At 33.1% G+C, this 26,530-nt stretch overlaps 2 protein-coding genes across 6 annotated transcripts; one reads left to right on the top strand and one right to left on the bottom strand.

Moving 5' to 3' along the window:
* Positions 1–503: 503 nt before the first annotated feature.
* On the bottom strand, positions 504–5,839 carry LOC110634662 (transcription factor MYB33). 2 transcript variants are annotated; one of them, XM_021783751.2, is made up of 5 exons: positions 5,692–5,839; positions 4,851–4,978; positions 3,544–3,967; positions 1,466–2,468; positions 504–1,085 (listed from the first exon to the last, which is right to left on the bottom strand). In XM_021783751.2, the coding sequence occupies exons 3-5, from the start codon at positions 3,904–3,906 to the stop codon at positions 751–753; spliced, it is 1,701 nt and encodes a 566-aa protein (XP_021639443.2). In that variant the 5' UTR covers positions 3,907–3,967; positions 4,851–4,978; positions 5,692–5,839; the 3' UTR covers positions 504–750. The 2 variants fall into 2 exon arrangements, with proteins under 2 accessions (XP_021639443.2, XP_021639444.2); XM_021783752.2 differs by lacking the exon at positions 5,692–5,839 and adding an exon at positions 5,291–5,647.
* Positions 5,840–10,023: 4,184 nt separating this feature from the next.
* LOC110634618 (uncharacterized) lies at positions 10,024–25,262 on the top strand. 4 transcript variants are annotated; one of them, XM_021783695.2, is made up of 28 exons: positions 10,024–10,213; positions 10,631–11,052; positions 11,682–11,747; positions 12,489–12,606; positions 12,760–12,869; positions 13,308–13,403; positions 14,163–14,286; positions 14,838–14,905; positions 16,691–16,777; positions 17,071–17,223; positions 17,315–17,410; positions 17,609–17,668; positions 17,767–17,885; positions 17,985–18,072; positions 18,877–18,981; positions 19,057–19,161; positions 19,254–19,306; positions 19,451–19,514; positions 19,622–19,756; positions 20,113–20,225; positions 20,303–20,396; positions 20,541–20,760; positions 21,464–21,594; positions 22,766–22,912; positions 23,132–23,260; positions 23,641–23,739; positions 24,178–24,216; positions 24,607–25,262. In XM_021783695.2, the coding sequence occupies exons 2-28, from the start codon at positions 10,648–10,650 to the stop codon at positions 24,742–24,744; spliced, it is 3,162 nt and encodes a 1,053-aa protein (XP_021639387.2). In that variant the 5' UTR covers positions 10,024–10,213; positions 10,631–10,647; the 3' UTR covers positions 24,745–25,262. The 4 variants fall into 4 exon arrangements, with proteins under 4 accessions (XP_021639387.2, XP_021639388.2, XP_021639389.2 ...); XM_021783696.2 differs by having other exon boundaries at positions 10,036–10,213; positions 11,679–11,747; positions 19,060–19,161; XM_021783697.2 differs by having other exon boundaries at positions 10,037–10,213; positions 19,060–19,161.
* The last annotated feature ends 1,268 nt before the right edge of the window (positions 25,263–26,530 follow it).

Here is a 26,530-nt window from a genome sequence, read left to right as displayed (position 1 = left end):
TCACAGGATAGGGTGGAGTGCTTCATGGTGAGATTGTCATTAATGCAAGTTAATTATCTTGTTATCCAAAGACTTTGGGTTTCATGATGGCTAAAGTTGTAAGCCCTATAATTTATGCTTCGTAAAAAACTTGTTTCAATAAGGCATTGCCTCAATCAAAATTCTTCAAGCATGAGAGTATGGATTGGATGGTGCAAATTGAAACTATGGTTTATCATGTATTGATACAGTTCAACCCCAGCATGTGTTGGGAAGCTTACGCAAAATCAAACATACTTGAATGTCATTATAAGCAAACAAAAACATCAAAAGCTATGACATACATTATAAAATACACCTGTATAAAGATGTAATACCAAAAAAATTTACACAAATCAACATATTCATTGGAAACTCACAAGAAACAGGCATAGGTAAAACTAAATTTTAGCATTGAGCCTGAGAACAGTGGAAAATTATTGCAAAATCAAAGGATATCTCCAAAACAAATTAAATACATCAAATGACCAAAAATCATGAGTTGAAATGCATAGTTATTCGACAAATTTAATCATGAGTTGAAATGCATAGTTATTCAACAAGTTTAACATAGACCACGATACATTTGTATACTTCATTAAGTTCCAAATTGGCATACATACATTGCCCTGTTTCACTAAGCAAGGACAAGTCTTGCCCTAAATGAAGCCAGGACCTGACTACCCAATTGAAGATATGATCAATACAATGAAGCCGCAGAGTATCAAAAGTTCATAAATTTGATAGATAGCAGTTTTCTGAAGGGAGTTCAGACATTTGACAGACAGCAGGCATGTTATTCCAAACACAAGAACCAAGCCTCCATCCTTGATTTGATGTAGAAGCTCCAGCAGACATTTGCTTATAATGACTACTCAAATCATCACCAAGAAGGGTTGCTATGTTATCCATCATAACGACTTGGTCCTTAATATAACCAGAACCCTGTTCAAGCCAATCGGAAGCTTGCAAAATATCAGGGCAAGTAACATCCAACAGAGTAGTGGTTTCCTTCTCTCTTTCTGGACTCCAGGCTTGATCAACTAGTTCTGATTTTGCATTGCAACCTACAAAACATTCAAACTTAGGTTGAAGCATTGTATTCCAAAACAAGCGCAGATTATCAGTTTGCAACTAAAATTTGAATTGGAGAATAACAGGGGAAAAAAATCCCAAATTGGAAACTGAAATGTTTTAAGAATGAGAAAACATGTAGCATATAGAAAAACAAAAACCAGATGTGTTCTCTCACTAGAATTGTTTGATATGAGTCCATTCTTAAATAATGTGAAACCGTTCACAAAAATCCAAGAAAACAACTCTAGTTTAAAACAACAAATTCAATAATGTAAACAAAAAATAAAAAATAAAAAAGTGCATAACAATGTTTTGGACATATGAATCACACCTAACACTGACAATAAACCCACATATGAAAGATGCTTACCAGTTAAGGTCTCAGTAGCAGGTGGTTCATCCAAAGAACTTCCACAGGTACTTATAGGAGTGCACTCAGTGAAAAGAGAAGTTGCAGTTTGACCCAGTGGGGAAAGGGGATCACCTAAGTCTTCCCATTCTGTCTCACAAATATTCAAGGCAGAACTTTCAGCAAGTTCACCAGGAATAACCGTAGATGAATTTGAACTCTTGTCGGATGAATGATTCTTTGTGCTGCTTAGAGTTTTAGCCTCATGAAGTAAAGCATCCAATAGGCCACTATTACGTGGAGAAGACTCAACTGTCCCTGTAGGTGGAGACTGGATAAAAGTGTCAACAGTTTCAAGTAAAGGTGGCGGGGACGTCCCCCAGCTACCTAAACCATCTTCTGGATATTGGAGTGAAGGGAGCTCCATCTTCACAAGCCCAGAGGTGGGCTTTGAAGCAGAGAAATTGCCATTTGCAAGGGTATGGCTACCCCGATTGCCACCAAAGGACTGTGGGTTCTTGTTGGTGGGATCAGCATCAAATGGGAAACACAACCCAAAGGATTGGGCAACTTTGTCAAAAGAATTATCCTGAAACTGGTCAAACAGGGGGGAATCAGTTTTTACACTGCCACTGTAACCAGGGATTAAGGCCATTGATTCTCGAAGACGCTTTTGACGATGCATCATTGGCGACATGAAGCTACCATATTGAGAAGAACTCAGACTTTTCACTAGTATGCTGCTTGCAGTAATACCAGGAAGTTCAGGCACATAAGGTGAGATGCCATGGTTGGCCTTTAAACTGTCAAATATAACATCAGGTATCTCATAACTGTTGGTTCGCAAGAGATCTTGATGACCTTTGTCCCTGGTGTTGATTCCACTAACATTAAGGCCTAGTTGTCTCTCCTGCGATGCTTGAAATGAGACTTCAGGAGGATAAAGAGGTAAGCCAGCCCGTTGATGCCTCTTAATTCGGGTGTTCCAGTAATTCTTTATCTCATTGTCCGTACGACCAGGCAACTGGTAGAAGTAAATGAAACCAAAATTATCATCAGTTCAGATGTGATACATCTTTGAGAACACAAACTTTGGAACTCAAAATGGAGATGGCCACACTAAAGCCATACACAACTAGATAGAGAACTATTAAAATCTTCATTTGAAAATTTATTGCAATAAATTTATGAATCAAACTGTAAGAACGCATGAAATTATGCTGAAAATCTTGAAAAGCATAGGAGTCAAACCCTGTACCAGATGCATCAGAATAAAATTCCCAAAAGGATTAGGATCTTCCTATTCCAAGGAGCTGCATAAGCATTAGTCTTTTCTTTTTTCCAACTATTCATTTATTTATTTTCTTAATAAAAAAAGGGCGAAACACCTCAATTTTAAATTTAGAGTACAAAATTTTTATAAATGTAGGAGGCAGATAATTTTCCCCACTTCAGAAAATTTACTACATTGTGCATTGTGAAAGGTCCTAGCACAACCAAGAATATCTGCCCCAACTTTAACACCATTATCTAAGGTAGCAAAATTCATTGTACTGCAGTACCCATCCTTTCTTTCATCTGACTTATACATTCACAAAGGCCATTTTTTTTATTTTCTCCTTCCTTCAATTTTAAGGAGGAAGGAGGGCACATGGGTGTGGAGGGGTGAGGGGGACGGACCCCTCTAAGTAGACAATCAAGTAAATATTATTGTTTTCTGCATGCTAGATAGATAATCAGCCAACTTTATTTATATGACGGGGAAAAATATAGAAAGGGGCATTTTGTATATAAGCAGAAAGTAAATTTGTGGCTGCGTTCAGAAATTGATTTTTCTAAATTGAAAAGGCAGCACAAAACTCTCAAAATGGAGACGATTGGTTAAGAACGTCCCAATTAAAAAAAAATACACTAGCATATAGGCCATGCCAAATCACATTTTTCTTCACAAACGTCAAGTGCAGATGGTTGAAGACGTTTTTGTTCAAGTCTGTTTTAAGTTTACACATTCCCACGTGAATTATATTCAACACAATCTAAAGAAAAAAGAACCATTTACTACACCACAACCTTCAAACAGAAGCAAAATATAGACTTACATGTGCAGCCATGCGTGCCCATTTGTTTCCCATCTTGGCATGGAGTTCAATGATTAGCTGTTCTTCTTCTTGAGTAAATGCCCCTTTCTTCAAATTAGGCCTCAGGTGATTGGCCCACCGTAATCTGCAGCTTTTGCCACATCGGGAAAGCCCTGAATGCTTCTGAACCGCATTCCAATTCCCTTCCCCATGCTTCTTCACATATTCTATCAAAATTCCATCTTCAGCAGATGTCCATGGCCCTTTTTTCAGCACGACTCCTCCATTTGCACTTCCACCGGAGCTACCTTCCTCAGCCAATGGGGGTTCAATTTGATCCCTGGAAAGCACCCCATCGTCGCTCTCATTTGTCGTGTGACTCATCTCCTTTTAATCACACGGCCAATCCTACAGCTCAGAACCATTCAATCAGCAGGATAAGGACCTGAAGCAACAATAAGATAAGCAACTAATCAATATACAAATAAATGAAAAGACAACTTTTTTATACTTCCACCTCCCACACAATCATTATTTTTTCAACACAATTTCTTTGTTAAATATGGAAAACTACAAATGGGGCAAAAGCAACACTGCTTTACACAATTATACAATCTAAAAGCAGCAAAGCAAACAAAATTAAGCTATAAAAGGAAATAAAACCAATCAAGACATCAATAAGAATAATAAATAGATAACTACCTCAAAAAGGGTAAAAGTCAGGAGGTAGCAGAAAAAACTTGTTCAAAGAATCAAAACCTAATATAAAGTGTTCAGGTATTGAATGATAATACGCTCCAAAGTGTAAGTAAAAGGATGAATCTTATAAACTAGGGAGGGAAAGGAAGGAAACTGGTAATAATATTCCCCTTGCAGAAGTAAATGCTTAATACCCAATCCAGAAGCCAAAAAACCATGGAAGGTGCATAAATTGAAACTAAAAGTTAGAACACTCGTTTCTAAGACCATGAAAGTGAACATACGCATCACACACAATTTAATTGGTTTACCAACTATCATTCTATAAAAGGAAAGCTTGGTGTCCTTTATTACAGTATATTGCATTATTTATTATACATATTGAGTGGCAAACTGAATTACGCTACGCTATATATTATACTATCAAAAAGCAGAGAATATGCTATCAAGACTACCAAGGACAGCAAAACTTAAAAAAATAAAAAATAAATAAAAAGAAGAAGAAGAAGAAGAAACTTTTGCCTTAATTAAGCAAAATCTAGTGAGAGATGATAAAATACTAATAGAAAGAAACATGCAAATGAATTAACAAAAAATAGAAAATTGAATCTACCGAAAGAATTAAATACCTGAATCGGACCAAGATGCCAAAACCCAAAGCTGAAATCTTTGAGTTACCAAAATTGGAATCCTTGAAAAAGTTCAGATGTAGTTTCTGAATGAACTAAGAGCTGAAAAAAGGTTAAAAACAGAACACCTGCAAAAACAACAAAACAGGGGAAAATCCAAAATTCAATTCATTTATTAACACCCAGATAAGAATCTATACTGTATCTTAATCGGATTCAGCTCAAAATTGCTATAATGAATTCCAGTATTTATAACACCAAACCCTAATTTTCCCAAGCTATTAAAGGAACAAAAACGACTGAAACAGTTCTATTGGAGCTTCAGAGTTCCATTCATAGATCCAAACAAATGTACACCCTAGCTCAATGAAACAGCCAAAAAAAAAAAAACCAGAAAACACGGCAAACAAAGCTGGAAGAGGGAAACAGAGAATCGTAACCGTAATTTGTGAAAAAGCACAAATAAGATCTGAGCATAGAATGAGCAAAACATTGAGAGATCCAAAAATTCAACCCCACAGCAAAAAAGACACAACTGTGCAGAAAAAAAAATCCTCAGAGAAAGGTTAAATAGAAATGAAAGCAAATAAATGAATAAATGATGCCAATCAATATCAAGAAAAAAAATTAAAAAAATTTATTATTTTTAAGAAGGTATTTAAGCGAAGAAATGGCAGAAGGAGAGAGAAATTAGGAGAGAAAAACGAGGAGAAAGCTTCACATTTGTAATTAAGTAAATTATTATTCTCAATTATTCATCTTTATTAGCTTGATATTATCTTCAGCTCTCTTTCGTTCCTCCCATTCCCATTTCTAGAAATAATGCAAACCCTTTACTTACTCTGCTGCAGAGAGAAAGGTGACTTGACTTGATCAACCAGAACTCCCTTTTCCTTCCTTTTTCTTTCACTTTCCCTCCCTTTCCCACCCTTTCTTCCGTCTGCGTTAATTACTTGCTCTGCAAAATTCTCAAATCAAAATCAGTGAAGCATCTTGATTCAGAATTCAATATCGACGCGTATATATAGCAGGAACCAGGATTGGCAAATTGGGAATGGTGGTGGGGATGGGGACCCACTGACTGGAATTGCACATGATATAAAGAGAGAGAGGAGAGTACTTTAGTGCTGGGTTATTGGAGCGTGGCAAACACGCGGATCTGGATAAGAGTGGGGATTTGGCTCCGCGTAATTGAAAAATTTTGCTTGATTTTGATTGGTATTGTAAGCATTCTGTTGCTATATTAGGGAAGCACACATGGAGAATGAATGATTTTGATTTTGATAGCCAGTGGATTTTGATGCTGTGCGCTGCGACCTATTTTAATGTTTGTGTAAGCGACCGTATGACAAAGTCTTTGTGATTTCTGGTCAGAGAAGAGAAGACCAAATCCACTGTTTTATATATTTCAGCAATTAAAGTCTTTATAAAAAATAAAATAAAAAAAAAAAAAAAGAAAGGGAGGAAAGCTGCCATAATTGCATGTGGGCTCAAGAATGAAGTCCATTATTTAAAGGTTTACGTAGAGTGGACCAACCATATCGTAAGGTGACCCACCCACATCATTAAGTCTACTCCTGCATGTCCATTGTCAATTCTAAATGGCTTCAAAATTAAAATTAAATTAAATTGATTAAAAATTATTTAAATTAAATTGAATTTGATCTATTTAATTTTTATTAAATTTTAAGTAAAATAATATTTTTTATTTTAAAATATAAAAAAACCATTAAATTTAATTAAATCAGCTTAAAATTAATTAGAATTAAATTAAAATTAAAATCGAAATTCATAAACAATTCGAAAATGAATGATGTCTCTCTCAATCAATATCGACCATAAAATTATGGACCTTTATGTTTTCTTGTCTGTATTTCTTGTGTTTTTATGCACAAGTGGTCGGCTGTGCTCATTTTTCTTGTACTAAAGGAGCTAGCTGGAGATGATGTTAAATGCTGTAATGGTTAAATTAATTAATTTTCAATCACAGTGGATTTAATATTATCCAGCCATTCAAAGCTGATGATCAGTAGTCTACATTCTACAGTTTGCTACCAGGAAGAAGAAGATATACATTCAAGATTCAACCAACTAATTTTATTTTCACACACATACTTTCTCGTTAACCAAACAGAGGTTTATTAGGTAGCTACATGAAAGGACAATAGGTAACATGCATATCTGGGCGAAGCTATATGTCTGATGTCATCGTTATCCAATATCAATGCATGCCATGCAAGGGGATATATATGAATTAACTATTAGGACAAAACAGAGATAAAGAAAGAAAGAAAGAAAGAAAAAAAAAGAAAAGAAAAAGATGATGATGTCTGCAAAAACTTTTGTGTTCCAGTCGGTTCATGGATATAACATCAGCTAAGCTTTCATAAATACAGAAAGCCATCCAATATTTGATGAGAATTTTCATTTTTTATTAATTAAGATTCGATTTCGTTGTTATTTATGTTAAATATATAAAATCTTAATGCAAGATTGATGTAAAAATATCATTATAAAAAAAAGTAAATATAGAAAGCCAAAACAAAAGGAATGAATTGACATTGAATTCATATATGCAAGCTTCTCGTGAGAAAAGTTGCTACTTTTCGCTTTCTTTTTCCTGCTCTTCGCAAGCAAACGACGTTAGCACCATGCAATGTAAGCATGTCAGAAAATTGTGTGTGTGTGTGTGTATATATATATATATATATATGAAATTAATATTTTAAGATATTTTAATTAATTGATGGAGTAGTAGTAAAAATTCAACAATCAACATAGACTTGCAGAAGAAACAGGATATGGAGAAGATATAGTTTCATTGGAAGAAGTGAACCTGGAGAATCCGTATCTTTAATTTATATGCATGCCATGCACGCAAGGTTTTTCTAATTATTTGGGGTATGACCATGCGTGGTGATGTTTTGGTGATGCATGCAAATCAAATCCCATTTTATCATTTCTCTCCTCATCAATTTTTTCAATTATTTTAATTTAATTTAATTTCCGTTTGGTTTGGTTAATGCCTTATTTTCAAATACATATATATGTTTGATTTGATTTTCTATTCAGCTTGATTGATTCAGGATCACTCCAAAGTACGTGGCGATTAAGGTGATTTTCTATGTGATATAAAGATGGCAGAAGTATGGGGATGTTTTTGAAGGTCTCCAGACTCCAACAGGCTAGAAGTAAGGACTGAAATGAGTTTTCCATAAGTTGATAACGATCAAGATGCTCCAGATGTCGATTTCTTTCTCTGGTGAAAGCTAGCCAATTAGAGAGTTGATGATAGAGAGAGTCGGCTGCTTTCAAATTAGAGGATGTACGTGGTTGAGACCTGTGAAACACTCCTTTTAGAAACAACTTTTTCGTGGGTTCTGAGGAGGAGTGGATTTGCCGTAATTTGCATGCTAATTGTGGGCGTTCATCCTTTGCATGAGATTTATGAAGACCATTAATTAGTAGGTTTTGTAGGTAATTTAGATTTCTATGATATGTTTCGGTTTGGGGCATAACTTTGAAGTGTTTTGGATGTGGAATTGCTTGGGATCTCAGTTTCCACGTTGTTATCGTCGAGGCAATTAATTGTTTGTGCATATGTTCTTGAGGGTGGTGGTGTTGATTTTGAGCTTTAATGATTCCATTGTTTGTTGCGTTAGGCGGGTTCAAGTTCAGTATATTATAAGATGAATTATTGTGCTGATTGATTTGCAATTTGAGGAGTACTTCGATTGATTGATTGCAAGAGCATGGCAACAGATTCGGATTTTTTTAATGTTTAATTTTATTAAATTTAATTGAGATAAATTTAAATAATATACTATCGAGTCTAAAATGAATTTAAATTTAAAAAATAATACTTGTATTATGTCTAAATTTTATGTATTATGTATATATTATTCAAATCCCTCTCTCTATATAGAAAATTAATTAATTAGATAGAATATTTATTTTTATAATAATACTTATAAAATTTTATATATTATATTTTAAACAAATAAAAATTTATTTTTTTATATAAATTATTAATAAAAATATAAAAGTAAAATATTATTAAAATAATAATAATTAAGTTTAAATAAGTTGGATAATAATAATAATAACTAAATTGAAGTAGAGTAATTTTTGTAGATATGAATATCATATTTATTATCATCTTTATCTCTACAATACTTAATTTCTTTTAAAAAATACAAAATGAAAAAAAAATAAAAATTATTATTTAATTTTTACATTCTAATGAAATTAATTATTTAATTTTTTCATATTAAAATATATATATTGTCTTATATTTTTTTCCATTAAATTATTTAGTGATCTCATCTAATTTTCTTTTAGTTAATAAAATTTAATGATAATAAATTATTATTTAACCTTTTATTTTAATAAAATTAATTTATTGAACATTTATTTATAAAAACAACTTAATTAATTGTCATAATTTTGTTCTATCAACTCTTTAGATTATTCAATTATTTTTTAAACTCAAATTATTTTGACCCTCCCCGTCTTATTCTTCTGTTATTCTCATTTATCATTCTTTTTTTATATTTCTCTATTTTTTACATCAACACCTTTATTCCCTTCATTTTCATCTTAATTTTTATATTTTAATTGAAAATAGAATATGTCTGTATAATGAGTTAAATGAAAATAGTTGAAAGTTTTTAAAAATGCAATTTCATATTTAGTTTACATATAACCAAATTTTTATTTTCATTTAAAAATATATTTTTAAAATATTAATTTTCTAATTAATTAATTTTATTAAAATAAAATAATTAAATAATAATTTTATTGAAATTAAAATCTATAAAATATATAAAGGAATTAAAATTTTAATTAAAAAAAATATAAAATAGTGTATGTTTTAAAGTATAATTACGAAATATTTAATTTTATTAAAATTGAGAATTTAAATAATAATTTCTATAAATTTATTTTATAGCATCAAGCTAAGGCAAACCTCAATACTTCATGGCATTTTATGTAATTAACCCTTTTCAATCCTCGCCCACAATTTTGTTTTTGGGACCAAAAGGAAGCGTGCGAAGCGATGCTATTCTGAAAATGAGTACGTGTCAGCATATAACTAACCTTGATGAGTTAATCAAACGGCTAGAAAAGAAGAGATAAAACACCCTCTCCAGCCACACGAAGAATTCACCGACTTGTGGAAAACATAAAGAACAAAAACATACGCATTTGTTCGCCATTGAAGACTCCCCCAACACTGTTAATAATAATAATAATAATAATAATAATAATAATAAGAAAGCTAAAAAGGAATAGCATTCTCTCTTTGATGTTCTATACAATTTAGTTGATTAATCTTTAGTTTCTAGATCTCTGGTCCAAAGGTAATCCCTCTCTATACCTCTCTGTATCTATCTCTGTTTTTGGTCTCTGTTATTGGTCTCTGTTATGAACTTCTGGTGATGCGAGCCTGTGATCAATCGTTTCATTTCCAGCTTCAGTTTCATTTTCTTCGATTATTTCGCCTTCGTTTTCTGTAGTAATTCGCGATTTAAAAAAATTTTTTTTTTCCGCTTGGAATCGCACGGAAGTGATTCTGCATTGTGGCGATTTTGTTTGTGGCGTTTGTTTTGATCTTTGTCGATGCTTCAAAAACCCTAGAGATTTTTCTTTTAATTTGTATTTGTTAGTATTCGATTGTTTTTTGGTTAAATGAAGCAGACTTTTCTTGTTTACTTACGAATTTTCAGATTCTTCGTTTTGATCACGTTTGTATTGATGAAGGTTGTCGTTGTTTTCAGGTTGGTTGGAAGACGTGATGATGGAGAGCTTAGCGCAACTAGAAGCATTGTGTGAGAGGCTGTATAACTCACAGGATTCTGTGGAGAGAGCTCACGCGGAGAACACTCTGAAATGCTTCTCGATGAACACTGATTACATCTCTCAATGCCAGTACATTCTTGATAATGCATTGACTCCTTATGCATTGATGCTCGCTAGTTCTAGTCTGCTCAAGCAAGTTACCGAGCATAGCCTCTCGCTACAGCTCCGTCTGGATATTCGTAATTACCTTGTTGGCTATCTGGCCACCAGAGGACCTGAGTTGCAGCCTTTCGTTACCGCATCTCTAATCCAGCTGTTGTGTAGAGTTACCAAGTTCGGGTGGTTTGATGATGATAGATTTAGAGAAGTGGTTAAGGAGTCTACAAACTTCTTGAGTCAGGTAGTAAGGTTTTTCTTTGTAGACATTAGCTATTGGCATTATATTTATTATCTCAAGATTCGATGAAATACATTTTGGTTTTCCTTTTTTTTGGTCGTGCTTTTCTCTATGTAGCTTTTCTTTTTTTTTTTTTTTACTGCGATTGCAGAACGAATGATATTTGTTGTTACTAATTTTGGTTTTGTTTCTTTCTCATGTTTATTTATGTTTTGTGTATTACATGATTCTTAGCTTTTGTCTTTACCAGGTTTTTTTTTAAACTATGCAGTAAAACTGGCATGATTTCATTGCCTGTGATTGGAAATAGCATGTCCACGCTAAGCAGGCATTTCCATTTCAGTTGATACTATGTAGTTCTTGTTACTTTTTGAAAGTTTCTTTAGAATCCAATTGCTTAAATTGCTCTGCGAAAAATAGGTCTAGTTATTATTCACAGAATTGTTATAAGGAGGCACTTTAAGGGATTGGGAATGTTGAGGAGAAGGGAATGGATCTCTAGGATGCTAGCAGATGGAACAGATACAGTTAACTGTGATTAATCATTCACCGTGCCCTTTGGTCGCATGTTAATAGACATGTTGATCATAAACCTTTTTTATCTATTATTCTTTTGTTTCTCATTTAAGCAGGCGACATCAGATCACTATGCCATTGGTTTGAAGATACTGAATCAACTTGTCTCTGAGATGAATCAGGTTAGTTTATTACATTTGTCAAAATTTCTCAACACTGCATTAGAAAATAAAATATGTAAACTCTGGAAGGAGCAAAAGATACCTAAAAGTATATATAGTATAGTGCATGCTGCACAGAATATTTATGATTCTAATTTTTTTTTTAAAAGATAATGTATCTTTTTTCCAAAGATTTGTAGCTCATCGTCATTAAATTAATGCTTATTTAGCTAAGCTGCCACATAAAAGCAGATGAAAAATTATTCAAGCATTGCAATCCTGATGTACCTATGGCACTTGTTTTGACAACGTGCAACACACAGAATGCGCTGTGTATCAATAGGAGTGTCATGAGTCATCCATGTGCTTGAGAGAATGGAGAAATTTGACTAATTTTTGAGATGAAGTGCCTATGTTTAGACCATACTGTGTATAGTGCACTCTTTGTATATAAATAGTGAACGTGCCCGATAATTCCTGCATATAATAGTTTTCTTGTAGCATGCTACTAGTTGTACAAATTGTTTTGAACAATTCATTCAGACATGTTGTCACACGTTGATGAAAGCCCCTCACATATGACCTTCACCATCAGAATCATATACAATGCAACTAATTTTTCAATTGGAATGTGATCTCTTTTATTAATCTCTTCCACAACTTCTATCATTGCTACTGTTACTGATGCTACTGCATTTTCTATTTTCATAAATATCTGTTTACTGACATCTACATGTGTGTCTTTGATACTTAAATTCTCAGCCCAATACAGGGCTGCCTTCAACGCACCATCGAAGGGTAGCCTGCTCCTTTAGGGATCAGTCACTTTATCAAATATTCCAAATATCTTTAACCTCACTGCGACAATTGAAAAATGATGGTAATGGATTAACATTCTCATGATGCATTTCTCTCTCTCTTTCTCTCTCTCTCTCTCCTGTTGTCTCCTTTACTATACCTATTTATTCTATTGACTTTCTGCTCTGCTATTTTTAGTGATTTTTATTCTGATATTTTGTATTTTGTGGTAAAGTTGCAATGCGATTGCAAGAGTTGGCACTTTCGCTTTCTCTAAAATGTTTATCGTTTGATTTTGTTGGGACATCGATTGATGAAAGTTCGGAGGAATTTGGTACTGTTCAGGTACTGATTACTACTTTATTAATATGGATATGCTTCAATTATATTCTTTAATTATTCAGGTGGTCTTCAAAAGATGTTTGGCACGTTTGGATTGAGGACTTCTAAAATCTTGGGGGTTTAATAGGTTGTCAAATGTCAATTCTATGGATTTGTATAATCTCACTTGTTTGGTATGTTGGTATAATGGTATGATACATGGGACTGAAGGTTGTTTTTAAAATGATAGAAAAAGATCTATAGAATCACTCATTTGTTAAAATGAGGGATTTCACAAAAACCCAACCCTCATTTTGATGGATTTCAATTAATGGAGGACTTTGACGAATATATAGATTTTATCTTACTTTTCTCAACCAAACAATGGATTCTTACAACTGAACATTTTCTTCGTCTTTTTGCATTTTGAAACTGTGCATAAATGCGTTGGCAATTCTACAGATTCCATCATCTTGGAGGCCAGTTTTAGAGGATCCATCGACATTGCAGATATTTTTTGATTACTATGCTATCGCAACATCCCCTCTTTCAAAGGAGGTTAGTTTCAGTCTTGCTTGTCCTATTATTTATGGTCGTTGGATATCCCATAAATTCCTTACTGTAACCAGTGTTCTTGTCTTCGAAATTTTGTTCAATTAATATAATGTCATAGATGGTTCTTACAGGTAGCCCTAGATTGTGAAATAGCATTTATTTACAATATTAAATGCTTAGTTCTGAGATTTAAAAGCCTGCTTGGCTAGTTTCACTTTTTGTTTAAAATAAATAGCTGACATCTTTTTTCCCTGTTAAGTTGTACAACTATTTTAGTTGTTTTTCATTGGAAAGTCAGAGATGTGTGGTAGCCATTGTGAAAATTCTTTGCATGGAACCTGTTATTTTCTATTCTGTTATCAACATCTCATTCGTCCCTCTTTTTCACTTCTATTATCATGCATCTGAGCTGGTGTTTAGAGAATTTATGCTTTTTGGCAATTTAAAATCTTGAATGAATAAAGGGATGACATTAGGAATTTATTGATTATATTGCTCATCTGAGTTTAAAATATTTAAAATAAATGAGTAGAATCCTAAATTCTGGTTTAACTGTTTATTGCTGATTGTTTTTATGTGCTTGTCAAATGTGCAATGGAGGATTGAAGTACCTCATATATCTGTATGTTTTCATTCAAGGTTAGAAAATTGACTCAAACCTTTCTATTAGTTTGCCTTGTTCTCTTTCTTCAAAATGTGGGGTTTATTTATAATTGCACCTTTGGTTCTCATTTTTTTTTTTTTTTTTAAATTCCTTTCTAGGCATTGGAGTGCTTGGTCCGGCTAGCATCTGTACGTCGCTCTTTGTTCTCAAATGATGCTGCTCGTTCTAAGTTTTTGGCGCATTTAATGACACTAACCAAAGAAATCCTACAAACTGGACAAGGTGCTTCTTAATACCATTTTCATATTTCCTTCATTTATGGCACTTTGATGTTACTAAAAAGCAGTTAAACTATGGTGCAATCAGGTGTGGGGTTTATTTTTTAATTTTTCTTTTTGATATACAATTTTTTTTTCTTCTTGTGGTTTCTTTTTCCTTGTTTTAATTCTCCCTTTTCCCTTTCCAGAAAACAATATTTAACCGAGACCATGTACTCACAGTCAGTATTGCTAATTTGCTATTAGTTTGCATGTATTAGAGTCATGATGACTTGTGTAAAATTCTACCAACTTGGGGTAGTGGAGAGGGGACGGAAATACCATTTGGTGAAGAATGTGCTGGATATTTTTCCTATTTGCTTGAATCAATGTGTTAACTTGGAAGTTGTGCCGTTGCCTTGAATGCTGCTCTTATAGAATTTGGCATTAGATCCTTATATAATGATCTGGGTTCTAGCCAACCATTGAAACTTTTCAAACTTCTGTGTGTGTCTATCTACCTACCTATATCCATTTGGCTTTCCATTTACTGATAACATGTGGACTGGGATTCAGGTCTTACTGATCATGATAATTACCATGAGTATTGTCGTCTCCTTGGACGTTTCAGAGTGAACTATCAGGTGAATGCTGTACATATTTATGACTTTTTGTGCTTGCACATACTTGTTGGCCTACATATTTGTTTGTATTTGATAACATAACGTTGTATGGTTGTGTCAATTTAATATCCATTCTTATGCATTCTTAGTTAGTTTAACTGCTTCAGTGTTGTGTCCAATGTACAAAATTCTTCTTTGGTGATATATATTTACATATATATGATGAAAAATCTCCTTAATTTTGCAGTGCAGCGAAAATAAATTCTCATTATTTCTAGTGATGTATTTAAGGATGGATATAGGTTTTTTCTTTTATAGGGCAAATTAATCAGGGATCTGAAGGAAGATCATTCAAATTAATTTTCAAACGAGCTTGCTTTGAAGAACTTTGCTCATTTTCTCTTGCTGTAGCTTCATTGTTATCAGAGGATTCTTTTGATAATTGATCGTATGAGAAAATTATCCTTAACTCTGACTACAAAATCTTTTTATTACAATAGAAACATTGAATTAATCTTATAATATATATATCTAATTTTCACACCAATTTTAGATGGCTACATAGATAATTAAAAATTGAAAATAAAATAGCATGAATTATAAATGGGTAGATATGAAAATGTTTTGGGAATTTGGTTTAAAATATATTCAATAGAAGAGAAATATGAAAAAATAAATTTTTACAATTAGAGAGTTAAATTCAAGAGAGACAAAATTAAGAAGAAAAATAAAGATGAAAACTAACTTGAAAGTGATATATATATATATATATATATATATATATATATATATATATATATTCTAGAGATGAGTGAATTAGCAAATTTTCCATTGGTCTCCTAATGCATCTTTCCTTCTTGGTTTTTCTATTGCTTGAGATGTGCATCTTTAGTTGTATTTGAGATGTGGTTCACAAGTTTGTCTTATTCAATTTTACCATTTTACTTGAGAGATGAGAGACGAAGAGTGAAAAAGAAGCTGGAAGTGGAAGAGTTTTTTTTTTTTTTTTTTTTTTTTTTTGGGGGGGGGGTTTCATCAGGAAAAGAGAAAGGAAAGAGCTTAAAAGATGGAGAGAGTTGAAAATGTGGAACGAAAGAGAGAAAAAAGATGAAAGTAGTGTCTTGGAAAAGAAAAAGAAAAAAAAAAGTAATGTCTTGAAAAAGAAAAAAATTGGTGTCTTGGAAAAGAAAAATTTTAACTTTTATCAACTTAATTATTAAAAGAATACAGTGGGGCATTTTTAAAACGTGAAGTGGGGTCAATTTTGAAATTATGAGCCTACAATTAGGAGAAGTTGAAGAAGAAGGACATATGTAATCCCTAATTTATTTAGAATTTATTACTTGTATGAACTTTTGAGTCCACAGACATGAATTCTTCTTGCAGAATTCAATCTCTCAGGGATTTGCATTCAAATAGTCTTGATTTATAATTGTTGGGACTAAGATTCTGGTAGTGATTGATATCGAAATTTAAATAATTTTTTTTTATTTTCTTTCTCCAACCACACCTTTATGATTTGCCTTTGCAGTTTTTTGATGTCAATCAAAGTATTGCCCCTTTCTTTTGAATTGCATAGCATTTCTGCAATGTCAGTTTGGTTGTGTTGTGTTCTTGTAGAATTTTCACTTTGCCAAGTAAATAGCAAGTTGTCATTGTCAAATCAATTTGGAGAGGCTGAAAATATGGTTTTTGGTTATTCAGGGGCACTTATTCATTAATTTGTTACGACGTTCTGTAATTTCTTTCCTTCAAATCCATCAAGTATAACTGTGATGTTTACAACATGTAAAATTGTTGTTGCAGTTATCAGAGCTTGTGAATGTGGACGGCTATGGTGATTGGATACGATTAGTAGCAGAGTTCACTATAAAGTCTTTGCAGTCTTGGCAGGTTGATTGGTGTTCACAACTTTCTTTCCCAAAAATTTGATGGATAATCATGTGTAAATATTGTTTGATGTATATTATATCTAGTTTTTAATTTCATGGATTTTAATTCTTTTCTATTATCAAGCCTTAAACTTCAAGATTGATGATGCCTTCTGTGACTTAAATTGCTTGATGTATATTTTATCTAGTTTTTAATTTCATGTATTTTAATTCTTTTCTTTTATCGAGCCTTGAATTTTAAGATTGATGATGCATTCTGTGACTTAAATTGCTAATTGTTTTAATGTCTATCAGTGGGCCAGTAGTAGTGTCTACTACCTTTTAGGGCTTTGGTCCAGACTAGTGACATCAGTACCATATTTGAAAGGTGATGCACCAAGTTTGCTTGATGAATTTGTGCCCAAGATTACTGAAGGATTTATTACATCAAGGTTCAACTCTGTTCAGGTGTGTTTTTTTTCCCCCCTGATCACTAATTGTACTTGTTTGAAGTACTGTTAAAATTTTTGTTTTGATTTGCCTCTTTTGTGTTCTGTAGGCTGGATTCCCGGATGATCTCTCTGACAATCCTTTAGACAATGTTGAACTTCTTCAGGATCAGCTAGATTGCTTTCCTTATCTCTGTAGATTCCAGGTTCATTTGCTATATATTATATATTCTTGTTGCTTTTTTTTTTCCTTGGCTGAAGATTCTAGGTTTGAATTCATTAATGGTATTGTTTTTGTTACTGAATTGCATATACATGAAATTCTTGTTGTAAATGAGCACATGAATTTTTGAGATCCGTTAACTTTATTGGCTTTATGATTCTCTCTTCCTTCTTTTTGGCAGTATGAAAGCAGTGGTTTATATATAATGAACATGATGGAGCCTATTCTGCGAACATACACGGTATGTTAGTTTGGGATGGATTAGAGTGCTTTGGAATGTTGAGCACTTGGATTAATGATAAGTTAAATTATATCATTATTTTGAAATGGCTTACATAGGAGAGAGCAAGAGTACAGACCACCGATGGCAATGAACTTTCTGTTATTGAGGCCAAGCTTGCTTGGATTGTTCATATTATTGCTGCTATTCTTAAAATCAAACAATCCACCGGCAGTAGGTAATTTTGTTTTTCATTTCTGTGTTTTATCATTTTCTGTTAGGAGCAACACCAGTCTTTACTTTGACAATTATGTGTTTGTTACATTTTCAAATGCAGTGCAGAGTTACAAGAAGTGCTTGATGCAGAACTTTCAGCTCGTGTTTTGCAATTAATAAATGTCAGTGATAGTGGGCTACATAGTCAGGTATATGATCAAGAATAGACTTTTATGCTGCAGAACATGTTGTGTGGATGTACCTTTTGTGGGTTCACCAATTTGCCACTGCAGTTTCTATTATTTATTGATTGTGCTTTTACAGTATGTGACAAATGTGTGGTGAAGCTCCATTGGAGTAATGGAGCTTTAGTTTTTGAGGGCCAGGAATGGATCTAAATTATTGTGTTATGGACGCTAAGGTGCAGGAGCAAGGCTCTTTAGTTAAGCATGTATATGGGAGTTTCATTCTTGCTGCAGACTGCTTCCTCTTCTTGTATCCATTAGTGAACCTCCCGTTGACATGCCTGACCAGAAAGCCTTGTTCCTGCACCATAGTGTCCATGAAATATTGTTATTTAAGCTTTTATTAAAATTCTCAGGTGTTTGCCAGGACCTTCTCAGGTGGATGAGGTGTTGGTTTGGGTAGAGATTGTAGGCTCAAGCTTTAATGCTCTCTTCATGTAGCCAAAAGGAAGAAAATATGCGATAGCGGAGAAGTGATTATGTTAATGCAGGGTTCTGTATCCCATGGATACTGTTAAATTCGCTCTTACTTTTGTGTTCTGTTGGTTCAACTGCAAAAAATGACTTGTTGGTTGGACTTAACTACAGTGGCTAAAAAATGTGGTTTTCCTTGTCTACAACGCCCCTTTCTTTCTGGGTCCTTTCGTTTATTTTCCATGTCAAAGCATCTCTGGTTTTGTTATCTGTGAATATTAAATTATGTCAATTTCTTTGTAACAATTTTGGGTAGGGCTTTTATTTTGATTTTCTGATGTTGAAATGTAATAGAGATACGGCGAACTGAGTAAGCAAAGACTTGATCGAGCAATTCTCATCTTCTTTCAGCATTTCCGAAAGTCTTATGTAGGTGATCAGGCTGTGCACTCATCCAAGGTAATGAAGTTTCTTAGTCTTCCATATGTGCTTTATTTATCTTAATATCCTCAAGCCTCTCTCTTTCTATTGCAGCAGTTATATGCTCGATTATCTGAGCTTCTTGGACTACATGATCATCTGGTATTATTGAATGTGATTGTTGGGAAGATAGCTACTAATCTAAAGTGTTATACTGAGGTGACTTTTTTCTGTTAATGATTTGTTTCTTGGATTTTGTTCATTATTTAATTGTGGCTGCTAATATCATAAATGATTTGTGCTTATTTCAGAGTGAAGAAGTCATTGATCACACATTGAATTTGTTTTTGGAGTTGGCATCTGGGTTAGTCTTACTGCCTCATTATTTAGCCTAAAAAAATCCAGTTGTTTCTCATTTATTTTGACAAATTAGTGCATTTGCCTCAACAGTGATTGCTTGGTTGATTGTCATACATTTTTTGTTTATTTATTTGTTTCTTTTTTACAGCTATATGACTGGAAAGTTGCTTCTGAAGTTGGATGCTATTAAATTTATAGTCGCTAACCATACTGTAATTTCAGTTCTGACATATTTCTTATTTCATCATTATGCTTTTTAACTTTATTCTTAAATTTTTATCAATAATTAATTTTCTTTTGTTTTCTCTTGAATTTTTAGAGGGAGTGCTTTCCTTTTTTAGAAGAATATAGATGCTCTCGTAGCAGAACAACATTTTATTACACTATTGGCTGGTTAATATTTATGGACGACAGCCCTGTTAAATTCAAGTCTTCAATGGAACCACTTTCACAAGTACTCTCTCTCTCTCTCTCTCTCTCTCTCTGTGTGTGTGTGTGTGTGTGTGTGTGTTCACTTTTGGAATCTCATCAAGTGCAATACTAGGTGGTTCTGCTCTGACCTCAAAATTTGCTTATCCTCCACTCAAGCCATTCTCATGACACCTCACTTTGGTACTTGATGCATCATCTTCTTTTGAAGCACACTTGTAAATGAAAAGATATTTAAGCCACATTTTTAATTCTGACTCGTGTATCTGCATCATCATCACATCTTGCATTTTGTGGTTATGATGATGTATCTATGAATTATTTCTTTAGTGTCCTCTTTTGTTAATTGTAATCGTTGATATATTTTTCATGTTGTCTTAGGTTTTTATTAGTTTGGAATCAACACATGATTCAATGTTTCGAACTGATGCGGTGAAGTATGCTCTAATTGGGTTGATGAGGGATCTTAGAGGAATAGCTATGGCTACAAATAGGTAAATATATTTTGAATGTCTAAGATTATTTGTTTGAGATGAAGGCTAAAGTTTTTTCCTTTTTCAATATTTTTCAGCCGTAGAACTTATGGGCTTTTATTTGATTGGCTTTATCCTGCTCATTTGCCACTTCTCTTGAAAGGCATCTCTCATTGGGCAGATACACCAGAGGTATAGAGTTATAGTTAACTCCTACATTGGTCTTGTTTAAGATTTTGTTATGTAATGTCATTCAGCAATCAGCATTGCTGATTTCTATGATTTGTATATTGGGAAATATGTTTATTCACTGAATCATTTGGCTCAAAACTGCAGGTTACTACCCCAATGTTGAAATTCATGGCTGAATTTGTGTTAAACAAAGCCCAACGTTTAACTTTTGATTCATCTTCTCCTAATGGCATTCTTCTTTTCCGGGAGGTCAGCAAACTTATTGTAGCCTATGGTACCAGGATCTTAGCTCTTCCAAATGCTGCTGATATATATGCCTACAAATACAAGGGAATATGGATTTGTTTAACTATTCTCTCTAGAGGTTAGTCTACAAATTTCCTTTTGCTTTTGCAAATTGGTTGATTTAATGATAGTTGTTCAAAGTTGCGGACTTTTTGTGCTTTGCTTTTCATTTTGAGTTTTTTTTTTTTTAAGTTATTATTATTATTGAAATTTAAGGAAAAATGAGGGCTTTGAGAAGCTTTTGAGGTACTTTCTGTGGATGAAATCATGATTTGTGGTGCACGCGTAAAGTGTTATGCATCTTTCTTTTATTAATATAATAAATGATTTTTCTTTTTTACTGTTCTGATTACTTTTGATCTTGATGTGTGTGTGTATCATTTCTTTTTTTTTTTGTTGGGGGGGGGAGGGGGGGGGGGGGGGGGTGGCGGCGGTGTTTGCAGAATTGGGGATGATTACTTTTCCTTTGTGGAAAGGTGGGTTGGGATCTACAATCTTGTGTCTTTCAATGAAATTGATAAGGAGAATTTTTTGGAGGGCAATTATTATGGCCAAATCTGAAGAGACACAATGATAAGTATAGCTTTCAGTCAGTGATTCTTGCCTTTTTTAAGGAAGAACCATGCTTAGGTCATATTTAGATGATGTTAATTTGAGTCAACAACATGCACTTTTTTTTTAGTCTTATTTGCTGTAAAGTCAATGAATGACACTCTTTATTAATTTTTTTTTAAAATGCATGATATAAACTGAGGTTCTTCTTTTTTACTGATTATTTGCAGCTCTTGTGGGAAACTATGTGAACTTTGGTGTGTTTGGACTGTATGGTGATAGAGCACTTGCTGATGCACTTGATATTGCTTTAAAGATGACATTGTCAATTCCTTTGGCTGATATATTGGCATTCCGGAAGGTATAATTGACTTCTTCACAAAAAGTTGGGATACTTCATGGATAATAGCCTCTAGGCCTTTCTCTTATTCTCTTGATATATTGCCTTTTAATTTTTCAATTTCTGGACATATTGGTGCATGCCTGCTGCTGTCTTTTAGGTTTTAGAAAACTGAGGTTCTTTCCTACTTTATACTCCCCTTTTTTCAAAATAAAAAATTTGGTCTTTGAATTATCTAAAATTTCAACAACCATTTTATAAAACAAAACTGTTTCTTTCTTTTAGCCAATGAAGGACTTATTTATTTTTATAAATTTCAAGGACTAAAGTGTTTGATTTTGAGAACAGGCGGACTGGAGTATGTATTAGGCCTAACTTCTGGATCCCTTTTTCCCCTCTTTAGGTTACTATACATTTGCATATCTTGTGCACTCAAGGACATTGCTCTGCACTACAGAGTAGGGGTGTGCAAATAGTTGGTTCGGTTCCTAACTGAAAAAACTGAAAACCAAATTTCATTAAAATTAAAACTGAAACTGAATCAAATTATAGATGTAACCAAACTGAAAAAACCGAGATAAATTGGTTCAGTTCTGTTAAAAAGATAAGTTTAACAATCTGCTTTTTTTTTTTTTTTTGTTCAGCCAGACAACCACTCAGTCTCATACAGTCACCGAAATGAACATGGAATTGAGTAATTGACAAAAAACCCAAACAATCCATTAAGCAATTGACAAATTTCCCATAAGAAAAAATAAAAAATTCATAATCAATAAAAAGGGGGATGCAATTGCCCTTAAGAGAAATTTCTAGGCAATTATCCATATGAAACAATCAGAAATTCAAAATAGGAAAAACCCATAAGAAAATCAATAAGAAAATATCATAATCATAAACAAATTTCCAGCCTGTCTTGAGCACTCAAGGACATTGCTTTGCACTATAGGGTACAGAAGGTTATCATTGCATACCTATGGCCTTGATAGAAGACCTCCTTAAACTTGCTCTTATCAATAGTTTGTTTACAACTCTTAAAACTTTGTAATAGTGGATATTTTTTCTTGTGCTGGATGAATGCTTTTACATTGTAGATTTTATGATTTTCTTCTGATATATATGACCTCTCAAATTGTCATTATTGTTTAGTTTTTCATCTTGTAATGGCAAGTTACATTTTTCTTCTTTTTTCCAGTTAACGAGGGCTTACTTTGCATTCTTGGAGGTCATGTTCAGCAGCCATATTGTTTTTCTATTGAATCTGGACACAAACACCTTCATGCATATAGTTGGTTCTCTAGAATCTGGTCTTAAAGGTCTGGATACAAATATCTCATCACAGGTATGTCACACTGATGCTACAGATGCTAATATTCTTCTTAACTAGCTACATCTATCTTTTTCATATTAGTGATGGTCTAAACATCTTGTTTGAGCATAATAACTTGCCTGGTTTTATCTTGAACGTATTATATAATATTTGTTTTATTCTTCTGTTTGTTTTGTTCTGCTGGTCTCAATTCTCATTTGTTGAAGCTAAAAAATCTGAATGCCATATCAGTGTGCATCTGCTGTTGATAATTTGGCTGCTTTCTATTTCAACAATATCACGATGGGGGAGGCACCCACTTTACCTGCTGCACTTAATCTTGCTCGACATATTGTGGACTGCCCCAATTTATTTCCAGAAGTAAGCTATTACATTTCTTTATTCTAGGTTATTTTCTCTTATGCTATTTGAAGGGGGGAAAATGTTCGATCTGGTGAAAGACAATGTTGGAATCAGTTTGCTTTCCTTTCTTATGTTACCAACTTCCACCATTTAGTTGATGCATGCTGTCCTATGGAGTTTTCTCCTTGTTTTGAGTATTCATGTACATTTTTTTTTTAATTTTCTGGATCCAGTAGTGTGTCCGGCTTTCTCTTTACTGGAGATTTTATCTGAAAGAAGGGAACTTTTTTTATATGAAATTAGAAATTTATTCTAAATTGCAAGCAAATGGAGTTTTCTTTAAATTTTAAATTTTTACTATTTATATATGTATCTAATTCTTTTCTTTAAATTTACAGATACTGAAGACCCTGTTTGAGATTGTTTTATTTGAGGATTGCGGCAACCAATGGAGTCTCAGTAGACCTATGTTGAGCTTAATTCTTTTAAGTGATCAGGTATGGCTGAATCAGGAAATCTGTCTACACACATGAATTTACATTACAAGTTTTAAAAAAATATCAAATTAATTCTAATTAAACCACACCAGCTAGGTTGATCTGTTAGCTTCATTGTTATGGAGAATAAGTTACAATAAGTAATTCTTCACTCCCCCTCTCCCTCTTCAAATTATATCCCAGCTCTTATTCTATTATAATCTTTTCTTTTGAAACAACAGTTTTCAATTGCAGAATTGTTGAAGCACAGCCATTTTTTATTTTTATTTTTCCCCATCACTTCTTCTGATAGCCATGTACTAATATCACGAGTGTTGCATCACACACACACACACACACACACACACACACACACACACATATTAATTTGTTTGCTCACTGGGTTTCACTTTTCACTGTCATATCTGTTTAATTGAGAAAATTCCCATTTGCTTGCAGATATTCTCTGATTTGAAAGCTCAAATTTTATCTTCACAAGTAAGTGTTTTTCTGCGTGCATTTTTTTTAATAAATGTACCATCTTTAAACTGAACAATGGAGTCCGGTTAATACTTGTATGTTGGGTCTTATTGTGTGATATGTAGGTGCAAATGCAATGGAGGGTAATTCTAAAAGATTAATAGTTTTGTTTTAATTTTGAATTTGCCAAAGTTTTATGTTAGATAGCTCAAGTCTTGTTGGGTTGAATGTAAAAAAAGTTTGAAGCATTTGGGTCAAAAGAATTATCAGGGGTTATGTATTTAGGAGTAAGAAGAAGGTTGCTTTTAATGAATGGGTGAACTTGGATTGCTAAAAATTTGTGGTTGTTTGTGTTTGGCTGTCTGCACAATATCAATCTTCTGGTGACATTTTGCATCTTGTTTGCAGCCACTGGATCAACATCAGCGGCTTTCCCTTTGTTTCGACAAACTGATGGCTGATGTTACTCAGAGCTTGGATTCAAAGAACAGGGACAGGTTTACTCAGAATCTGGCTGTTTTCAGGCATGAATTCCGTGTCAAATAGCTTCAATGTCATACTGCTACTCGTTTTGGGACTGCATTTTACCTCCAGATGCTGTTTGTTTGAGGAAGCCCAAGCACCGTACATTGATTAGCCTTGTAGATTTGGACTATTTTTGCTCTGAGAAAGGAGCATCATTTTGATGCAGTATCTATATCATGTTGCCCAAGTCATTGAGAAGCAGATTTCTAGAGAAGATAAAAGGTTTGCAATGGAGGAAGTAGTATGATTTTTTTTTTATCTGTGGTGTACAGATTACCCCTTTTCTTTTCTAAAGTTCCTGTTTGAAAGGGATGATGCTAGCAATGTTAGATGGTATATTATAACAGGCATGCAAAAGCTAGTGATGGGTTTGATAATAGTTTATGTTTAGAGTGTTGATTCTTTCTAGAACAAAGATGTAAATCATTTATGCGGGTTGTGTTTTAGAGGTGGGTGAAAAGCAGATTTTTTGTACATTAACCTCAACAAATTCTTTTGTATTTGTTGATAATAGAAAGAAAAGGAATGAAATTTTAGTATGCCATGTTTGTTTTCCTTCATGTGGCTTTGAAATTCTTCTTGTCATGTTTCTCCATGCTCCATAAATTTATTTGTATATTCATATACAGTTTCGGATGACAAGTAGCACAAAGCTGTCAAGGACATTGCTCCCGGTGATTAGTGGTGGATTGGTGATAAGGCATTCCCCTGTCCAAGGAGGCATTATTATCCTTTTTTTTTTTTTTTTTTTTTTTTTGCTTGACATGGTGCTTGGAAGTTTCTGTATATATCCATGTAGCATGTGTCCTGATTTATCATGTGAATAGCAAGCAAATATTAGTGAAATGCCTGTACATTATGTTATTGTTTAGAACAAATAATTTGGAATTCGTTTGAATTCTAGATGATGTGTTGCTCAATTGATGACTACCGAGAACAATGTAAGGTTGGCTTTTAGATTAATTCATAAAATGAAGCTTCATAATATTTTTCCTTTCTTGGTTGTCTGTTTTATTATCTGTTTCACAGGTGCTATTTTCTGGGACAATGATTATTGTAATTTAGGTATCTGGCATATCTTTTACAGCGTTACATTGACTTGTTAATTTTTGTTGATTAGGCAATAACAACCTGACTTACCTTTTATTAGTCGATTAATTAGTTAGAAATTTCAATGAAAAATATTGAAATTGGCGACCTTAGTTTGATATTGTTGGGCAAGATTTTTTTTTTTGTTAGATTATTTATATTGAATAGTTATATTAAAATTTATATATTTATTATTTTAATTGTGTATATATCTTAATTAATTTTATATAAATTTTAACATAAATATTTAATTTAAAATTACTGAATTCATTATTATATAAAGTTTTTTTTAATAAGCATTATTATATAAAGTTGAATTTATAATAAATGTATTGTATTTTATTATAATTTGGATATTCATCATCAACTTGAATAAAAGTATGTATTTAGTAAATTAATGGTGTAACCCAAAATATCTTAATAATTTTCGTCAAATAATTATTAAGGCTTAATCCTTTTTATCATTACTTTTTCTTGAATCTGATATTAAAAAGTAAATAAATTAATAAAAATCTACAAATTTGAGCAAAATTGAAATCGGAAAATAACTGGGGATTAAAAAAAAAAAAAAAGAATAAACAAGGCAGACACCTGCAATGTCCAATCCAGACACAGAACGACGACCGACGACCGACGACAGAAGCCAAACTCGAAGCTTAGGGCTTTTTCCACTCACACTTCCTACTAAGCTACCCCATACCCTTCTTTCTCGCTGCAA

Source organism: Hevea brasiliensis, chromosome 6 (assembly GCF_030052815.1).
Source record: "Hevea brasiliensis isolate MT/VB/25A 57/8 chromosome 6, ASM3005281v1, whole genome shotgun sequence".
Classification (NCBI taxonomy): Eukaryota; Viridiplantae; Streptophyta; class Magnoliopsida; order Malpighiales; family Euphorbiaceae; genus Hevea; species Hevea brasiliensis.
This window is presented reverse-complemented; position numbering and strand designations above follow the sequence as displayed.